Source organism: Aethalodelphis obliquidens, unplaced genomic scaffold, assembly GCF_003676395.1.
Source record: "Aethalodelphis obliquidens isolate GAN/ISIS:26980383/991018 unplaced genomic scaffold, ASM367639v1 scaffold14, whole genome shotgun sequence".
Taxonomy (NCBI): Eukaryota; Metazoa; Chordata; class Mammalia; order Artiodactyla; family Delphinidae; genus Aethalodelphis; species Aethalodelphis obliquidens.
Genome location: NW_020837958.1, coordinates 22,095,927 through 22,117,594, shown reverse-complemented (window position 1 = coordinate 22,117,594; position 21,668 = coordinate 22,095,927). Strand labels below are relative to the sequence as shown.

The following is a 21,668-nucleotide window of genomic DNA, read 5'->3' as shown; positions in this document are numbered from 1 at the left end:
CACGAGTCTAAAACATTTGTATAAAATATAACATCACATCTAAGAAATTTTGTTTGGGTTTCATTTTTGGTCCTAGGAGGTCATAACTGCTTGCTTAATTACTTCCCAGTAGATATGGCATATATGTGGCAAGGAAGTTAAGTCTAAGTTAAAATTATATAATATTTCACATGTTACTATATAAACATACATATTATATATGCATATAAATATTTTCAGCTAACGTTGTAAATTATGATATATATTTAATCTAGTAAATATAAAAATTGAAGCAACAAGGGCCCTTTGATGCTTTCTTTCTATTATTGGTGTGCATATTTGCACGCTGGAATGGTCTGAAACCAGATTTTCATTTATTCTTCATCCTTGGTACATGTATAATAAGAATATTACTTATAGAAATTGATTAGTTGGATACCTCTATGAACTTCTTTTAAAGACATATGTTAGCAAATGATATAATTCATTTAATCCTTCCGAAATAAAATGAGAATAAAACATTTTTGGTAGAAATGTTAATTTACATAAGTCTAGGAAGACATATTGATATTCAGAGAAAACACTACTGAATATCTTTTATGTTAAGAATGACCACCAGTTTCCATTTTCCTTTTTTTTCTTTTATAATTGAGATTTTAATGGTTATACACATTTCTTAATGTTTGTAACAAAATTTTAAAAGGCATGTAGTTGTAATCCTTTTTTAAACAGTTATTCCAGTGACTTTCTGGCCTGAAATGTGTATGCAAATTTTTCTTAAGAGTATATCAAGTACCAATATCTTCAAATGTTGATACACTGTTATATCGTAACTCTCACTAATTTACAGTTTAATATAATATACACTACAGACTCAAATTTTCAATCTTTCATAGCACATTAACAAAGTTACTAGGGAAATTGGACTACCACTACCATAGATGTTACAGAGTACATGTAAGTCTGACAGGAAGAGCCAAGATCAAAGAGCAGTTTTCTTTAGGAAACAACTATACTAAAAAACATGAGAATAGAAGTAATTTTAAATGTTCAAAACATATTCAATGCACAACTGTGACTCCAAATTGTCATTTAGTATGCTGAGTATTATAGGATATAAAAACTACTGCCCCACCTATGGATGTTAAACTAATACTCAAGACAATCAAAACCTCCCGTATTCAATATGCTGCTCTTTTCTGGTTGTACCAAAACAAACAAATAAAAACATCACCACCACCAACAACAACAACAACACCAGCAAATAATTTCACCTCTTAAAAACAAAGCATTTACACTTTAAAAAAATGTGATAAGGTGAGATTCCCTCCTTCTTAAAAATGTTTCTAGAGCTACTAAAAAACTTGCATTTAAAAAATAATTGATAAAAATATTCTCTTGGATTGTCCAAGAAGGGAGACAGGAACCACTGACATGATATGGTATACATGCTATTAATCAGACTTGGCGTCTTTCTCCCTGCTTCATCAGAGGAGATGGACTCTCCTATTTAGTTTCTCCGTTTTCTGCAGCTAAATATTCTTTATTATCGTGATTAGCCACTTGAGCCTCTTTACCTTTTTTTTGCACTTTTTTTTGGTGACGATTCATCCGTTCCAGCCACCTTTTTTGGCTGCATCTACACTTTTGCATTAGAAGGTTAAATGACACCATCAACACTCTCCTCTTGCGATGCTTGATCACCACTCCCTTTGACAGACCAGACCTTCCTCTTGGCCTTCCTGGTGAAGAGGGCTCCTGCTGGATGCACTGGGGGCCTTCGTGTGCTGGGTGGCTGGACCACTGCCACTCCTCTGGCTGCCTGAGTGGCTGGGTTCCGCGGCAGAAATGGTAGAAGAACCAACGGATGACTTGTTCCATTTTCTTTTCCTATATTTTCATTACAATTTCTTGAATGCTCATCAAATAGTAATGACTTTCGTGGTGCCTTCAACCCAACAACTCATCACCAGTTGGCTGTTCATAAGTAAGACAGATCCCAGTATCCCCTCCATTGATTATCAATCCAAGGGATATTTTTTCTTTAACACTAGATATTCTCATCTAACCTTTCTTTTGTCTCTTTAGATGCACTAAAATCTTAATCCTAAAAAAAAAAAAAAGAAAAAACTATCTATAAGAGATATTTCCTTATAACTCTTGCAGAAGAAAAGGACATCTATATGGAATTTAATCAACTTGCTATGATCATTTTGTTGACAATACTTTTTTCCTCTCTGGAAATTATTCATTCATTTAATTATATATCTTTCAGTAACTGGGAAACTACTAGAAGATTTTTAACAAGGGAAACCTGATGAGGTTACAATTTTAAGAAGATAATTCCAGTAGTAACAGAGAGAAAGATTAGGAGGACAAGCTAATAGAAGCAAACAAAATTATTGGGAGAATAATATTCTTGGTAAGAGCCATGAGACAGCAGCAGTGGGAAAGGAGGTGGGGGTGGATTTGAGAAATGCAAAGGACATGAAATTTGAAGGAATTTGTGAAGAAGTGAAGGTGGGAAGACTAGATGATTTTGTTAAGGAACTTAGCTGAGAAGAAGAGGAGAGTGGACAAATGGGAGGGGGGCTCCTTAGTAGGATGACAAGGGATTGTGTACTTTTTTAGTAAGAGAGAAAGGGAAGAATGAAAAAAGGTAATGAAGACAAAACTTAGAGATATGTAATAAGGATTTAAAATTCCAGAAGAAGCATCAAGGAATATAAATATGATCACAAGGTGAAGAGTTGGACATGGAGAGGAGTAGGGACATACCAACTTCTGAGTGGGGAGATAAGTTGGTGACGATGAATGAAGGTGTGGATAAATTTTGATTTATGGAGGGGAGTTCAAAAACGGTGATATACCCCATGGCCTGCAGTTTACCAGTGAAAATTAGGTCCTTACTGACTCTGGAGAAGCCTTTTGTCCCAGATGCCTTGGAAAACCTTATCCGCCTCCTCTCACGTGCACGCTAGCTCCAATTTCTAAATTCCCTCTGTAACACTCCTGTTAGTGTCCTGCAATGTTTTCCAATCTTGGTGGGCAGAGAAGGACTTCCTTAAGAGAGATGAAGTTAGAAAACAGGAGAGCCAATGAAACAAAGTGCTGCTTTAAACAAAATATAGCAAAATAAAAGTAATCATTATACTGAAAATGATAGAGTAAAATTAAAAATAAACTCTAAAGAAGGGTAGTAAATTTATGTGTATTCAAGTCAATTTAATTTACTATAGGATTAAACTCACCTAGAATTTACTAATTTCCAGTGTGCTAAAGCTAACTAGGGTTACATTCTAATCTGTTCTGTCTAAATAGCATCATAGTGCATGTAGAGAGAAGCTAAACAAGCTTTTTCAGAGGCAGGCTTATGCTTCTTTCCAATGGTCCTTTTCAGGCACTAACAAGCTCTATTAGGTGGGCACCCTGAATTTGCTAGCTTCTTTCTTTAACATCACTGTCCTGGAAACCTGTGTTGCAATCTGTGGCTAAATGTCAGATACCCAGTGCCAAGAATCATGTGTGTGAGAGCACAGAATTTGGAATTCAATAGACCAATGCACAGAATTTGGAATTCAACAGGCCAATTGTAAATCCTGGCTTTTGCCAATTATTTGTGAGATGTTGAGAAATTGAACCAAAGACTATGATTAGTCTTTTGTGAAATAGAGCTAACATTATAAAGCAATGAGCCTAATAAACTTAAATGCTGAATTTATAGCAAGTAGTATATCTAGTGTTTAAGAACAAAGACATTAAAGGCAAATTGCCTGGATTTGAATTTGTACTCTGCCACTAATCAGCTGTGTAACAGATGCAACTTTTTAGACCAACTTGTCACCAGTAACATGGGAATAATTATACCATTTTCTTCAAAAGCTTGTTATAAGAATAAGCTAAATATTATTATTTTCAGACTTATTTGGTATAAAAAGATATTGTTGTTGTCCATGTCTGCAGAAGTGTCTATCACACAATTCCACATGGAGTTTGACAATCAGAAAATAATTTGAGCATTCATCAAAAGAATTCCCACAAAAGAATTTCCAAAAGCAACAGGAAACATACTGTCTTTATATTTGCTAAAAGTGATTATATTCTTTGTGCCAGAACTGACGAAAGAGCAGAGAATTATTTTTCATCTTGATCTACCCTCAGTGCACTGTGAATTAGATTTACATGTTTCAAAGAAAATTAGAAGTAGGAGCCTTGCTTTTCATTACTGTATGAAACATATTGATATTCAGGATTTCGCGAGATCATAGACAGTGTTTTTGAGTCCCCTGGAGTGCTGATGTTAGGCTTTCCCATGGCATCTATGGCCCTCTTTGGTCTCCACTTTATGAAAGCAAGACTATTTCCTGAGTGTTTGCAGCTACCTAACCTAGGAAGTTATTTACATCAATTATACTCTAAGAGCAAACTTTTCCCTTTTGTAGGCTATTGCATGGATTCCAATTTATGTTTCCAATTGTTCAATAATAATAATGATGATAGTGAGAAATTTAATTTGCAAGGTTTTTTATGGCTATTGCCATAAGATGTTTTATTAGATCATCATAATATGTAGAGCAGATCTTACTATAACCATTTTACTTAAAAAGGATCTTAAACATGAACCCAGGTTTCTTATGCCAAGTCTACTGCACCAAACCGCTCTCTCAAAACATACGACTTAGAATCTTAGAGATATGCTAACAAAAATGGATGAACATTTAAATATGCACTGCTTCTTATGTTACCACAACACAAAGTTTATAGAGCACTCATTCTGTGACTGACTTACTGCTAAGGGCTTTGCATAAGTTTTCTCAGTTAAAGTAAAGATGAACATTGTGAGGTGGTACAGCATTCTGATGTTATAAGTGAGAAAACTAAGGCTCATGGAGGCTAGTAACCCATCTTAGGTCTCAAAACTAGGTCATTGGCAACAGAGGTTTTTTGGTTTGCTTTTAGTTAATTGAGGTAAAATTAGTATATAACATATTAGTTTCAGGTGTAAACATAATACTTTGTATATAGTGTATGTAGTGTATATACTACAAAGTGATCAGTACCATAAATCTAGTTACCATTTGTTACCTTGCAATTAACTTCCTATACCCAGTTCTCCTATCCCACCCCCTTCCACTGGCAACCACCAGTCTGTTCTCTGTATCTATAAGCGTGTTTGTTTTTATTTTGTTTGCTTCTTTGTTTTTAGACTCCACATATAAGAGAGATCACGTGGTATTTGTCTTTCTTTGTCTGACTTATTTCACTTAGTATATTGTCCTCAAGGTCCATCCATGTTGTTTCAAATGGCAAGAGTTTATTTGTTTTTTATGGCCAAATAAAATTCCACTATACATGTACCACATTTTCTTTATCAATTCATCTGTCAATGGTCACTTAGGTAGTTTACATATCTTGTCTATTGTAAATAAATAATGCTGTTAACAAATATAGGGGTGTATATATCTATATATCTTTTCAAATTAGTGGGTTTTTAAAATTTTTTTGGATTAATAGCCAAAAGTGGAATCACTGCAACATATGATAGTTCTATTCTTAATATTTTGAGGAATTTCCATACCATTTTCATAATGGCTGCACCACTTTATATTCCCACCAACAGTGTATGAGTGTTCCCTTTTGCCCATGTGCTCTCCAACATTCCTTGGCTTTTTGTTAATAGCCTTTCTAATACTTGTGAGGTGATGTCTTATGGTGGTTTTGATTTGCATTTCCCTTATAGTTATGCTGAACATCTTCTCATGTGCCTGTTGCCCATCAGTATGTCTTCTTTGGAGGAATGTCTGTTTTGAATCTCTGAACATTTTTTTTTTTTGTATTGAATTGTTGGGTTTTCTTGCTACTGAGTTGTTTGAGGTCTTTATATATTTTGGATACTAACCTCTTATATGATATATGGTAATGCATGTACAGCACACTCGCAAGTGCTCAGTTAGTGTTAGCTTCTTATGGTAGGTAAGAGATTATCAGCTGAGCCTATATTTCCATTATATAAAAAAAATTAAAATCACTGATGCTTCTGGCAATTTACTAATGATGCCACTAAATGTCACATAATGGTTGATGTTTTAATTCAGAACAGCAAACTCCTAGGGGGTGCTGGGGCATATCTTCATTATTAGAGTTCCTCTAATGCTCATCATAATACATTGTGACTAATAGCAAATGTTAGATGAATGAACAAACAAATGAATAAATTAATAAATGAAGAATCTGGGAGAGAGAATGATCCCACATTAGCCAAATTACAATGTGTTCATGAGCAACCATATCTGTCTCTAAGGCTGTTCACATCCATAAAATAATTCTATCATGGAGAGTAAACATATTCATTTTAATGACAGCAGTGGCTGTGAATTTTCATGTTAGACACATGTGCTTTTCATATTTCATCATTAGTCATAAGTATGCCATGAATTTCAGTACCCATGATGGAAACAGCTTTGCCTTAATTCATCCTCCTACTTTTGTTAGTTATCCCATTTCAGGTTACACTAGAATCGATTGAAAAGTGAGCATGGGGTTCCAGTCATTTAGTTTACAATAGACTTTGTAAGATATTCTAATTTTATTTTTAAATAAAACATAAAAGCTGTGAATGCCTATGAATGTCCTTTTCATGGATGGTGATACAACTGCCATATTTAAGTTATCTGAGACACACCAAATAGTTTTTGTTTTTGTTTTTACAAAACAGTTTTTAATTTTTTTTAAAAAAATAACCTTTTTGTCCAGACCTTGATTAAAATACAGAATGTGGCTAGTGAGTCCACTGAATCCCTGGGAACCTTTAATTTTGCCACTGCTCATTCTCCATGGCTAAATTTACTACTGGATTCTAATCTATTCCAGAATCATTCCTGATACAGGTAAAACATATGTAGGAGAATCTTCTATATCACCTGTGGCACCATGTTATCAATGGATGTAGATAACAGAGACGTTCCCTGGTTGCTTTTTTAAAGACACAAGGGGCAACATTCCCTACTCCCTCTCTACAAAATTGACCATTTCTAAAACCGGTATTCACCTTATTTTCATAGATTAGGAATTCAGTTTCCCATTAATACTAGAATCGGGATCCTTCCATGAATGCCAACCTGCTTTGCTGAGCATTTAAGAAATCCTGATGGACGTTTCCCAGGTCTCTCACTTGGGCAAAAAACAATATCCTCCTATTCCCTACGTCTCCTTGAGTCCCTGACCTGAATAAGACTGTGTAATGATAATGGTGCTTTCATTATTACCTGCTCCCAGTAATACTGTTTCATCTGACTGATGTAAACCCCTTCCTACCAACCTCCCCACACAGTTACCCAGCTATGCCTAAAACTGTCACACAGATCTGACATTATAAACATTGGACCCCCATCTAGAGCCATTCTTTTTTTTTTTTTTTTTTTTTTCGGTACCCGGGCCCTTCCTTTTTCGGCCTCTCCCCTTTTTGGGCCCAGGCTCCGGACGCGCAGGCTCAGCAGCCATGGCTCACGGGCCCAGCCGCTCCACGGCATGTGGGATCTTCCCGGACCGGGGCACGAACCCGTGTCCCCTGTATCAGCAGGCGGACTCTCAACCACTGCGCCACCAGGGAAGCCCTAGAGCCATTCTTCACAACTGAGAAGGTGCCCCTGTATCTCCCTGAAGTGGCAGCCCTCACTTCTTCCTCATCCCTCCTGCTGATGCTGCTGAAGGCCAGCAACGGCCCAGTAAAATTCCAACTTGTATTACATCACTACTGAGACAATCAGAAACATGACCTTAGTTTCATTAAGTTTTTACTGCCACGATGTTCAAAACAGACCTCCTCTAGCTTCTCCACATGCTTAATATTTCTTTGGCACAAAATAGATAAAATGTTTTAATTTTCCACTTTAAAATATGTGAAAAAACATTCAGTAAGACTATGCCTGATTTCCTAGTTTTTTTTTTTCTTTTACTTTTAGCCATTTGCTTATGCTTTGAGATAAACTCCTATTTTGAACATATGTATGGTATCAATACTTTGGCATATTTATATGCTCATAGACATAAGGTCACCCAACAATAATCATTTATAATAATATATTATTTTATTATGAAATTAATGCATATTTGTCATGGACAATTTTAGCACATAATGTTAGTAATAATACTAATAGTAGCTGGCATTTTTATTGAGTTGTGCTATACCCATATGAACTTATTTAATCCTCACAGATCTCTAGAAGGAAGACTTTTTATTATCCTCATTAAAATATTTTTTTTTCTTTTGAAATAACTATAAACTTAGAAAAAACATTAAGAAAATAGTACAGAGAGTTCCTGTATATCCTTTACAGCCCGTAATGTTAACATCTAAACATAGCTGTGACGTATTTATCAAAACTAAGAAACTGGCAATGGTATAATACTGTTACCAAACTACAGACCTAACTTGGGTTTCACCAGCTTTTCTACTAACATCTTGTTCTGTTTCAGGATCCAATTCAGGGCAACACATTGCATTCAGTCATCATGTCTCAGTCTCCTCTTGCCTGACAGTTTTTCATTCCTTGTATTTCATGTCCTTGACACATTTGAGGACTAGTGGTCAGATATTTTATAGAATGTCCCCCAGTGTGGGTCTGTCTGATGTGTTTTTGTACTTAGACGGGGGTTATGGATTTTTGTGAATAATACCACAGAGGCACGGTGTTCTTATCATCATACCAGGGATATATGACATTATTGGTGATGTTAACCCTCATCACTTGGTTAAGAAGGTGCCCGCCAGATTTCTCCACAATGCTAGTATTTGTCCTTTTCCATACCTTATTCTCTGGAAGTGAATCACTAATTTCAGCCTATACTCAAGGGAAGCCTATTCTCCACCTACTGAAGAGGAGAGTGTCTAATATGTTACTGAGAATTCTTCTGTAAAAAAAATTTGTCCTTTCTATTTATTTGTCCTTCTATTTATTGATTCAATCATTTATTTATATCAGCATGGACTCATGGGTATTTATTTTAGATTTTTAGGTTATAATTCAATACTATATTTTTTTTTTCATTTTAAATAGACTGTTTTTCAGAGAAGTTTTAGGTTCACAGCAAATTTAAGCAGAAAGTATAAGTCCCCACATATCCCCTCTCCTAACACCCACAGCCTCCTCCATTATTAACATCCCTCACCAGAGTGCTGCATTTGTTACAGCTGATGAACCTACATTAATACATCTTAATCACCCAAAGTCCACAATGTTCATTAGGGTTTAGTCTTGGTATTATAAATTCTATTTGTTCTGAAAGTTGTATCATGACATGGATCCACCATCATACAGGATTAGCCTCATTTTTCATATGAATAAACTGGAGAACAGAGATATTAAGTTGTTCAGGGAAGGTGACACAGTTGGTTAACATTTTATGAGTGATGTAATGCATTTCTTTAAAATTCATTGCAAAATTCATTTGAATTATTTTATACATTATTTCCTTGTAGATATACACTGCAGTTGATCCATGTATCTCCTTATTTCTGAATTTTTCCATTTTTTTCCAACATACAAGTGACATTTAGATAAAAATCTGTTTTATACTCCACCATAATAATAGATTCTGTAAAGACAGAGATCCTGTTTGTTCATGTTTATGTCCTCCTTCCTTCCTTATTCACACCTTCCACTAACCGATAGAGTAGGTGATAAATGACTGTTTGTGGAGCAAATGATTACCCAACAAGTTATTGAGCTTAAAGTTTTATCAAGCGTACCTTTGAAGCTGACATTATGGAGGCCTGATTTCTGAGGTTTCTTGAGGCTACTGTCAGAGGAAGAAATGTGAGCAGAATGGTATATTTTGGTGTCACATACTTTACCTTCTTAAAAATGACTTCAGAGTTTCACATCTTGGAATGTGGTTTTGTAGAATAATATTTATAGCCTCATAAGGTTTGAGGGTATTTGTAGCTTCCACCTGTGTTAGCAGCCATCTGTGAACTGCAGCAAGCATGTGATCAAGGCTCCAGACCCTTTTGAAGGGTCACTTTACTCATTTACTCCCATCTAAATTAACTTCCTTTTTCCAAATTTTAATCATACCATATCCATGCACTCTTCCAACCCATTTTCAAATCGTCCTCCTTGTGCATATGGGCCACATACATCCATATATGTGATAATCAGGTTCCTGACTTATTCTAGGATTTGAAAGTTGTCAGCAATACCACAGGGCATAAGCAACATATTTACTGATTATTCTTTGGAAATTATTCAGAAAATAAATTATTGTTAAATGATTCTTTCTGATATAAACAAAGATTTGTGTCATTTTGAAATATTAATAGACATTTATTACTTGTCAAGTAATTAGTAATTCAGTTTAGTAGAGCAGTATTCATATTCAAAACACTTTGGAAACACTATTCTATTTCTCATGATTAATTTAGAATAATTCTCTTGAATAAACAACATTTGCTATTATTTACATTACATTTACTTCATAATTCATTACCAACTGTGTTATTTAGAAATTAAGTTTAGAAATACCCATGAAAACTTTTTCTTCGCAATCTCCATAGGTGTTATTTTATAGTATATAAAAATGTGTGTGTATGTATGTACACAAAGTTAACTGAATTGTGTGGCAATGACTGAAGTTAACAAGCACCAACCCTATAAGTAATTCTGTCTAAGGTTGTCAAGGTGTTAAGTATTATTGTTTATATACCACCTAAATTCTCCGTTCCTTAGTGGATAGAGTCTAAACTCCTCAATCTGGAGGTCAAATCCATCAACTACTTGACATAACTTATTTTTCCACTTTTGAAAGTTTCTCCTTGAAGCATGTTCATGTACTATTTTTAATTCTCACAAACCTCGTTTTGTTTTAGAACTCTCTCCTTTTTACCTTTACCTAAACAACAAACAAACAAATAAAAAAAAACAACAAAAAACATACTGCAATTTAGGTGTTCTTGACCTAATTTAGCAGGGCAGCAGAAAACTGAGGCCCTTCAAAGTTGTATACGTTGTCTAAGGCTCTTATTTATTTATGTGCTAATCCAGAACCAGAATTCACATTTAACTCCAAAATATTATCGTGCCCAAAATCAGTTCCCATTCTTTGTTAATTCATCAGACTCAATAAGGCTTCTTTCTAAAAGGAGCCATTGGAGCTTCCCTGGTGGCGCAGCGGTTAACAATCCGCCTGCCAATGCAGGGGACATGGGTTCAAGTCCTGATCTGAGAAGATCCCACATGCCGTAGAGCAGCTAAGCCCGTGTGCCACAACTACTGAGCCTTTACTCTAGAACCCGAGAGTCACAACTGCTGAAGCCCGTGTGCCTGGAGCCTGTGCTCAGCAGCAAGAGAAGCCACCGCAAGGCGAAGCCCGCACACTGCAAGGAAGAGTAGCCCCCCGCTCACCACAACTAGCGAAAGCCCACACACAGCAATGAAGACCCAACGCAGCCAAAAATAAATAAATATAAAATAAAATAAAATAAAATAAAAGGAGCCATTTCACTGATAGCAAATGCCTACATTAAGGATTGCATGTATTACGCTTAATGCAACCAGTTCTGCAATTAAATACTAAGGTTTTGTATTTAAAGTAATTTAATTTTTCATGCATTGTTGCTCACATTGGTGAAGTGATGTATAATTTCCTCCAGTTGTTAAAAGTAATTAATATATGTAATTTTTTTTTCCTGAAGCAGAGTTGAGATAACTTTCATAAATAGATGTAGAAATTGACAAACCAGGCACCCCAATTTTTTAATATATGAGCACAAGGGTAGCCTTTGGGAAACTTATGGAGGAGTAAAGTTGCACTGTCATTCTTTTCCCCCTGCTCTTTCTGAACTTAATTGTAAATGAAGTCCCTTTTATATTTTGTCCAAAATAGCAAAGGCCTACAAAAATAGATAGATAGATGATAGGTAGATAGATGATAGATAGATAGATAGACAGATAGATAGATGATAGATAAACAGATAAAACCTTTTATTCTGCACATATTTCTTACCTAAGTCTCACCACCAAAATCTGGGAGCATTTTCATAAATATACAATATTTGCATAAGAAAATATAATTAAGCACACATTAACATTTATCAATATGGGCATATTTATATTTTAAGGAAAATATTGAATACCTACTCTAAAATGCAATCTCCATCATTGGTGAACCTGGTGTTATTTTTTACAGCTTACCTAGCTGGGTTAGGTTTCCCTCCTGTTGGTTTCAATGGCAAACCTCTATCTCAGCCCTTATTTTGTACTGTCAGTTTTATTTTTTTAGTTTTATTTTTTTATTTTTATTTTTTTGTGGTACGCGGGCCTCTCTCACTGTTGTGGCCTCTCCCGTTGCGGAGCACAGGCTCCAGACACGCAGGCCCAGCGGCCGTGGCTCACGGGCCTAGCCACTCCACTGCATGCGGGATCCTCCCAGACCAGGACACGAACCCGCGTCCCCTGCATCGGCAGGCGGACCCTCAACCACTGTGCCACCAAGGAAGCCCTGTCAGTTTTATTGATTGACTCCCAGTATCATTCAAGTCTCTGTGATTACAAGCAATCAACATTGACCCTTACCAAATTAAATGAAGGAGCTTTAATGATAGAACATCAGGAGCTCATACTATCCAGGAGAAGCCAGAAGTAACAATGCTGGGAATGGGCAGAACCAGAGGGTGCTTCAGAAGACTGGGAATGTGAACCATAAGAAGTGTCTCATTGTAGAAACAACTTGGACAAGTCACCCTACTGGAACTAATGTACCTATTTAAGGCCTCTTTTTAATCTAGTCAGTATTTAATTTCAAGAATGAAGGTTCCAAAGACCTAACTTGGATCGTGTGCATTGGCATTTCTGTGTAGAAAGTAGCACAGAGAAATTTATAATAATATTTAGGGTTTCTGGAGATATAAAACAGTACTTGGTTAGTGAAGCATTGGAGTGAATATAATTCTCTTTTGTAAATTACAGTGAGATGTTAGAAAACATCTTATTTCCTATTAAAAAAACAAGATGTGTGCTTATTATTTCCCAGATATACTGGGGTTTAAAATAAAGAGAAACGATAGGATTCCTGTGTTTTTGAGGAACCAGGATCCTTAAAATAAAAGCTTATTATGCAAGAAATAAATATTTCCAGTGGGAAAATAATCCCATTGGACAGCACTAATATAAAATTGAATAGAAATTATTTAATTTCACAGTTAATATTTAAGGTGCAGTGTTTAAGGTCTCTGATATATATAAATTTTCATTTTATTCTTTTTCTTTGAGTGTGATGTTGCCATTGTATCATGTTTTACAATAGTCCTAGGATCTCTCTGTTGAATCTATTTCTCTCTTTTTTAAATGTTCTCTCTCTTTCTCTCTCAAGGATCAACAAACCACTTCTGAAGCCCATGAGAGCTCTCAAGTTGAGACTACAAAGGAAGAATATCTGAGTACCCCTGAATGCGATACTCAAATTGTAAGATTTATTTAAAATGTTTTTAACAACATTCAACATGAAAACAAGGACATAAGCGTTTTAACAACCCTAGTTTATGCCACCATGAAACTTTCTATTTATATGTAATATCTACTATCTAAACAGTGTACTTTTAAATTTGAAAATGCAGATAGATATGAATCATGTAGGTATTCCACTAGGAAATGTAATCAGGCAATTAGGGGTACTATAAACTTGAATTGCTAGAGGGGTAAGGGGGTCATTCCCACAATCACATGACAGAAAGCTATTAAAATATTAAAAACAAACACAAACAAACAGAATCCCAAACAAAGAATGTGATTCAATAATATTCTTCCCAAAAAGCAAATCAACCCTGCATTATAGAGGCATTACATTAGAGGAAGGGAGATTCTTACCCTTCAAATGATAATAGGAAATATGGAACTTGTACTCTGTGCTTTCACTTGTAATAAGTGAAATGAAATTTTAGTTCTGGAACTTTGACGTGATAACAGATCTGTCATGTCTGGGCTTGAGGAACAGCAAATGACAACAGCTGTATTTAATAGATTCAAAGCTAGGCTTCAATCTAGTTGACAAAATGGAAAGTATCTGCTGAAACTCTTCATGATGGAAAAGATATCAGGTGATAGCAAAGGAAATAAGGCAGAATAGAAACATAAGTTAAACAAGTCTATCTCTTTTTCCTCTATTGACTGCCAAAGTAAATTTAGAAATATAAATTTCTCAACAATTTGGCCTTCACATCTTTGTATATTGAAAGATGTTCCAAAACCATACAATTTAGAATATAAGGTTAGTGAGAAGTAGAAATAAAATATTCTGCAATTTACTTCCAAGGAAGGAAGAAGTCGAGAAGGTTTGGGGCAGGAAGGAACACTTTTGCTGTAGTTTGAAGAACAGATAGGTCTCTGACAGTGTGAGTGAATGTGCAGAGACAAGAAAACATCTGAATAGAGGGGGCTTCCCTGGTGGCGCAGTGGTTGAGAGTCCACCTGCTTGTGCAGGGGACGCGGATTCGTGCCCCGGTCCAGGAGGATCCCACATGCCGCGGAGCGGCTGGGCCCATGAGCCATGGCCGCTGGGCCTGCGCGTCCGGAGCCTGTGCTCCGCAACGTGAGAGACCACAACAGTGAGAGGCCCGCGTACCACAAAAAAAAAAAAAAAAAAATCTGAATAATATGAGGAGAGAGTAGCATACAGAAAATGGTGGGATGTTGCCTAAGAAGATAATTTGGGACTTAAGTGGGAGGGGCACTGGATTCCCAAGCTAAGGAGTTTGGTTTGAATTAGGGATATAGTTAAGATTTTCAAATGTTTATGTCCAGTTAAATGATAAGACCATTGGGTTAATTTTAAGGAGAGTGCCCTTGTTTCTTGATATACTTTCCTAAAACTACCAAAAAATCATTTTGCAGTATATACGTATATCAAATCATTATGTTGTACACCTAAAACTAATACAATGTTACATGTCAATTATATCTCAATTTTAAAATATTAAAAATAAATAAGAATTTTGGAAGCTTCTGGCCTGCACCCTTACGGGTGATGCTCAGGCTTGATCCTTCAGTGTCCTGCTTTGAGCCCTTGGATTAGGAGGAATTCAGTTGCTTTTTTCCTGCCCTTACTGGTGTATCAGTGCCTTGAGCAAATCATTCACGCCATGAGGTGGCCAAAACATATGAAAGGACAAAGAACCAGGACTTCATCAAACTTAACAAACAAACAAAATAGTCCCACTGAAGGCAAACCTGAAAAGTTCTATACGTTTTGCTAAGATTTCCCAAAGCAATATTTTGGTCTACTTTTCTTGTCAAGAGAGAGGCATAGGGCTTCTCTGGTGGCGCAGTGGTTGAGAGTCCGCCTGCCGATGCAAGGGACACGGGGTCGTGCCCCGGTCTGGGAAGATCCCACATGCTGCGGAGCGGCTGGGCCCGTGAGCCATGGCCGCTGAACCTGCGCGTCCGGAGCCTGTGCTCCGCAACGGGAGAGGCCACAACAGTGAGAGGCCCGTGTATCGCAAAAAAAGAGAGAAGCATAAATTCTTTTTTTGTTGTTTGTTTGTTCCACTCTCTTTTGACTTTTGTTGTCCTTCCTTGTCACTAGCTGCTCCTCTCCCTTCAGTAAGTCCCATAAGCATCTACCACCTTGGTGGAGGCCCCAATCTGGGTCCCTTCAAAAAGCAGCTTCCACCTGTACCAGCATGAACGCTCCCTCTCTAACCTGATTTCAGTTCCCTAGATTTTAGTCTTTGAAATCTCTTCTTCCAAGCAGCTACACTTATTCTAGTGCAGAGAGTGCTCAGTATTTATAGCCTGTAGACTCAGTTGCATTTAAAGGCCAAGAGAGTAATATAAGTGAATGAGATAAACCAGGTGTAAGCAGTAGGAATTAATGAGGTTGCTGTGAACATCAGTTTTCCCATTCTACATCAGTAGTTGTTATCCCTGTCCTCACTGTAGTATCACATGGAGGGTTTTTATAAAATACTGATGACCAGGACCAATCTCAGAAAAACTGACTCAAAAAGAAAGAAATTAGAACACTCCCTAACACCACACACAAAAATAAACTAAAAATGGATTAAAGACCTAAATGTAAGACCAGACACTATAAAACTCTTAGAGGAAAACATAGCCAGAACACTCCTTGACATAAATCACAGCAAGATCTTTTTTGACCCTCCTCCTAGAGAAATGAAAATAAAAACAAAAATAAACAAATGGAACCTAATTAAACTTAAAAGCCTTTGCACAGCAAAGGAAACCATAAACAAGAGGAAAAGACAACCCTCAGAATGGGAGAAAATCTTAGCAAACGAAGCAACTGACAAAGGATTAATCTCCAAAATATACAAACAGCTCATGTAGCTCAACATCAAAAAAACAAATGACCCAATCAAAAAATGGGCAGAAGACCTAAATAGACATTTCTCCAAAGAAGATATACAGATTGCCAACAAACACATGAAAGGATGCCAACATCACTAGAGAAATGCAAATCGAAACTACAATGAGGTATCACCTCACACTGGTTAGAATGGCCATCATCAAAAAATCTACAAACAGTAAATGCTGGAGAGGGTGTGGAGAAAAAGGAACCCTCTTGCACTGTTGGTGGGAGTGTAAATTGATACAGCCACTATAGAGAACAGTACAGAGGTTCCTTAAAAAACTAAAAATAGGGCTTCCCTGGTGGCGCAGTGGTTGAGAATCCGCCTGCTAATGCAGGGGCATGGGTGCGAGCCCTGGTCCGGGAAGATCCCACATGCCACAGAGCAACTAGGCCCGTGAGCCACAACTACTGAGCCTGCGTGTCTGGAGCCTGTGCTCCACAACAAGAGAGGCCGCGATAGTGAGAGGCCCACACACCGCGATGAAGAGTGGCCCCCGCTTGCCACAACTAGAGAAAGCCCTCGCACAGAAATGAAGACGCAACGCAGCAAAAATAAATTAATTAATAATCTCCTACCCACAACATCTTCTAAAAGAAAAAAAAAAAAAAAAACTAAAAATAGAACTACCATATGACCCAGCAATCCCACTACTGGGCATATAGCCAGAGAAAACCATAATTCAAAAAGACACATGCACCTCAGTGTCCATTGCAGCACTGTTTACAATAGCCAGGACATGGAAGCAACTTAAATGTCCATCAGGAGAGGAACAGATAAGGAAAATGTGGTACATATATACAGTGGAATATTACTCAGCCATAAAAAGGAACAAAATTAGGTTCTTTGTAGAGACGTGGATGGACCTAGAGAATGTCATACAGAGTGAAGTTAAGTCAGAAAGCGAAAAACAAATATCGTATGTTAACACATATATGTAGAATGTAGAAAAATGATATAGATGATCTTATTTGCAAAGCAGAAATAGAGACACAAACGTAGAGAACAAACGTATGGTTACCAAGGGGGGAAGGGGGTTGGGATGAATTGGGAGATTGGGGTTGACATATATAAACTATTAATACTATGTATAAAATAGAGAACTATTGAGAACCTACCATATAGCACAGGGAACTCTATACTCAGTGCTCTGTGCTGACCTGAATGGGAAGGAAATCCAAAAAAGAGAGGATATATGTATACGTATAGCTGATTCACTTTGCTCTACAGTAGAAACTAACACAACATTGTAAAGCAACTATAATCCAATAAAAATAAATTTTTAAAAAAAGAAAAATTGACTCAGCATCTTGGTATGTGGAGTCTAGACATTAGTTGTATTTATTTTTTAACTTCTCCAGGTGATTCTAATATGCAGGCCAGTTTTACAAAAAAATGTGTTTCACATGTACACGATTATTAAAATCATGTGAGGAGTTTTTAAAAATTAAGATTTTTAAGAAATTCTTCAGTAAGTGCTAAATAAATAGGACTAAGGGTAAACATTTTTTAACGTGGATTTGACAACACTCTTCCCAACCCAGGTGATTCTTAATTTGAAAAACATTGGTTTAGATAAGATATAATCCCTTTAGAGTGTTGTTTAGTAATAGAGTTTCTGCTTCTCAGACTCTGTTTATTTGCATTTAAAGACATCAATGCCTAAATAAGGCTCTGTAATGGTAGTATGATGTGACTTTTGCTAGTAGGTAGAGGGGGGTCCATCCCAGAACCCTTTGTTTATTGTGCAACCATATATAAGAGAAGCACTGATGTAGGACTGTGAAATTGATCAGGAAGCTGATGTGTGATTTTATCCATAACTAAGCCTTCCCTTGAGAGAGCTAGTGGACCATTATCTCCCCAAGCTATAGTTCTCAGAGTGTAATTAACCTTAAGCATGGAGAGCTCTATAGTTCCTTTCTAGCATTCCCCAATAATAAGAGAATAATTCTGATGACTTCCTCCACCTTACAGGAATATGTGGGAGGATCTTTGGATTTATGAGAACTGCTGTTACTCAGCTTGTCTAAATTCACCGAAAATATTCTGATTTGTGTTAAATAGCATGAAATGCATTGCTTCCATTTCAATACAGCAACGTGAAAATAGCTTCAACTTGACTCTAACGAACTGGAGACTCAAGCTCCAGTTTGGGTTGCTTTAATCGAGTATCCAAATAAGATATCAAAACATAATTTCATAAAGAAAAAACAAAATAAATTTACCTCCTCTTCTGATAAAGGGATTGGTGCATTTTCTGTTGTAGGAAGGATAGTTTTATCATGTTAGGCAGAAGTATAGTCTTATCGTCTTTATTTGGAGATTGAGTATGGTTAAAAGATGCATAAATGTGCCAAGTTGATAAGAGGTAGATTTGTGATGATTAACTTTATGTGTCAAAATGACTGAGCTAAGGGATGCCCAGAGAGCTGGTAAAACATTTTTTCTGAGTATGTCTGACAGGGTGTTTCCAGAAGAGATTAGCATTTGAATCAGTTGACTAAGAAAAGATCTTCCCTCATAAATATGGCAGGCGTCATCTAATCCCATGAAGGCCCAAATAGAACGAAAAGATTGAGGAAGTACAAATTCTCTCTCTCTTTGAGCTGGGATGTATACCTTCTTCTGCCCTCAGATATCAGAGCTCTTGCTTCTGGGGCCTTCCAACTCCGGGACTTAACACCAGCAGGCCACCCACCCCCGTTCTCAGGCCTTTGGCCTCGGGTTGGGAGTTACACCATCAGCTCCCCTGATTTGCAGCCCTTTGGATTTGGACTGAATTATGCCACCAGCTTTCCTGGTTCTCCAGCTTACAGAGGGCATATCATGGCATGTCTCATCTTCCATAATCACATGAGCAAATTCCCATAAAAAAATCTCCTCTTAAATATCTATGTATATATTCTATTAGTTCTGTTTCCCTGGATAACCTAATGCAATCATTTTTCCATATTTATATTTTGTGTGTTTTGAAATATTGACATCAGGTTTTTTTATAAAAGACTTTTTTCTTTAATCAGAGATCAATCAGTGTTACTTAGTTTTTTACAGAGAGAAAGTAGACGGTAGTTGTTGAGTTAAATTTTTACTTTAGTGCCCTTACTTGACAAAATTAATAGTTGGCAAATTTATTCCCATTTCTTTTTTTTTTAAATGTCTTTTTCTGCTCTATGAAATTCAAAAATGTAGAAACTACTAAATGAGAAAATTTTTTAAATAATAAAAGTAAGATAAAATAGGGACCTGAATGAAGCCAATAACTAATAATTGAGAGCTCATGCAGGCTTAATTGTTAATTCCCTAATGGTTAATAATTTGAGCATATTTGTATATACTTATTAGCAAGTCACATATTTTCTTTGGTGAAATTTCTATTCAAATAGTTTCCCCATGCTCTGCTGGGTTGTTTGTCTTCTCAGTGTTGAGTAGTAAGATTCCTTATATATTCTGGATATAAATCCTTTACCAAATATATGATTTGAAAACATTTCTCTCCATATGTTTCTTGTCTTTTCATTTTCTTAATGGTGTCTTTTAAAAAGTAATTAAGTTTTTTTAGTACAGTTTTAGATTTACAGAGTAATTGATCAATAGCTCAGAGAGTTCCATATAGCAATCAGCCGTCTTTCTGTAATTTATTTCTAGTTTAGTTCCATTGCAGTCTGATGGCATACTCTACATTTGTTCAAATGTATTTTATGGCCCAGAATGCAGTCTATCTTGGTAAATGTTCCGTGTGACTTTGAGAAGAATGTGTATTCTCCTCTTGTCTGATGAAGTATTCCATAAATGTCAATTAGATCCACTTTATCTGCAGTGTTGTTCAGATCAACTATATTCTTAGAGGTTTTCTCCCTGCTTGATATGTCCACTATTGACAGAGAGTGTTGAAGCCTTAATCTATAATAGTTGTTTGGTCTATTTCTCCTTGCCATTCTATCAGTTTTTGACTCACGTATCTTGACATTCTGTTGTTAGGTGCATTCATGTTAAGAATTGTTATATTTTTTGTAGAATTGGCCCCTGTATTATTATACAAATGTCCCTCTTTATCCCTGATATTTTTCTTGGTCTGAAGTTGGCTTTGCCTAAATTAATATGGCTACTCCAACTTTCTTTTGATTAATATTAGCATGGAATATCTTTCTGAGTCCCTTAACTTTTAATCAATCTGTGTCCTTATATTTAAAGTTGGTTTCTTATATACAACATCTAGTTGTGTGCTCTTCTCTTATCCCCTCTTACAATCCCTGTCTTTTATTGATATATTTAGACCCTTCACATTTAAAGTGAATATTTATATAGTTGGATTGATGTCTGCCATAATTTGTAACTGTTTTGGATTTATCACATCTTTCATGGGTTGTGAAAGAACCTTATACAGAGAGTATATAGAGAGTATTTCCAGTTCCTCTATTATAACATTGCTGTCATTCATTTCACTTAACCATAAGCTGTAATTACCAAATACATTGTTGCATTGTCATTTTGAACAGACTGTTATTTGTTTCATCAGTTAAGAACAAGATAAATAAAAACATTATTTTACGTCCACTTATTCCTTCTAGAACACTCTTCCTCTCTTTTTGTAGATCAGGGTTTCTGAACTATATCATTTCCTCCTGTCTGAAGAAGTTTTAACTTTTCTTGAAAGGCAGGTATACTGGTGACAAATTCCCTCAGTTTTTGTTTTTCTGAGATCTTTATTTTTTCTTCACTTTTGAAGGATAATTTTACTGAATAATATTTCAATTTTTTTAACACTAAATATTTCACTTCAATCTTTTCTTGCTTAAATTGTTTTTAAGTAGAAGTCTGAAGTAATTCCTATCCTTATTTCTCTGTAGTTAAGTTTTCACTTTTGATTCTTTCAATATGTCTCTGTGGTTTTCTGCAGTTTGATGACATGCCTAGATGTAATTTTGTTTTTCTAATCTTCCAGGATTTGTGATTGAGTTCTGTCATTACCTTTGGGGAACTCTCACCATTCTTACTTCAAATATGTCCTCTGTTATTTTCTTATCCTTCTAGTATTTCCATTACCTCTACATTGCAGGTTTTCTAATTGTTTTACAATTCTGGACATTCTGTCCATTGTTTAAACCCTTTTATCTTTGCATCTGTTTGGTACCTTTCTATCAACCTGTCTTCAGGTTCACTGAATTTTTTCAGTGGGCAATGTCCAGAATATTGATGAGCTCATCAAAGGCAGTCTTCATTTCTGTTACAGTGTTTTTTTTTTTTTTGCTTTATTTTTAGCATTTCCATTTGATCCTTAGATTTTTTCCATCTTCTGCTTATATTACCCATTTGTTCATGCATT

At 36.1% G+C, this 21,668-nt stretch overlaps 1 protein-coding gene across 2 annotated transcripts in view; it reads left to right on the top strand.

Moving 5' to 3' along the window:
* LUZP2 (leucine zipper protein 2) overlaps positions 1 to 21,668 on the top strand; it is a 443,219-nt gene that overhangs the window by 410,612 nt on the left and 10,939 nt on the right. For both annotated transcript variants that reach the window (XM_027115163.1, XM_027115162.1), the window contains exon 10: positions 13,348 to 13,440. In XM_027115163.1, coding sequence (XP_026970964.1) covers positions 13,348 to 13,440 — 93 coding nt within the window. The remainder of the gene's footprint in view (positions 1 to 13,347; positions 13,441 to 21,668) is intronic.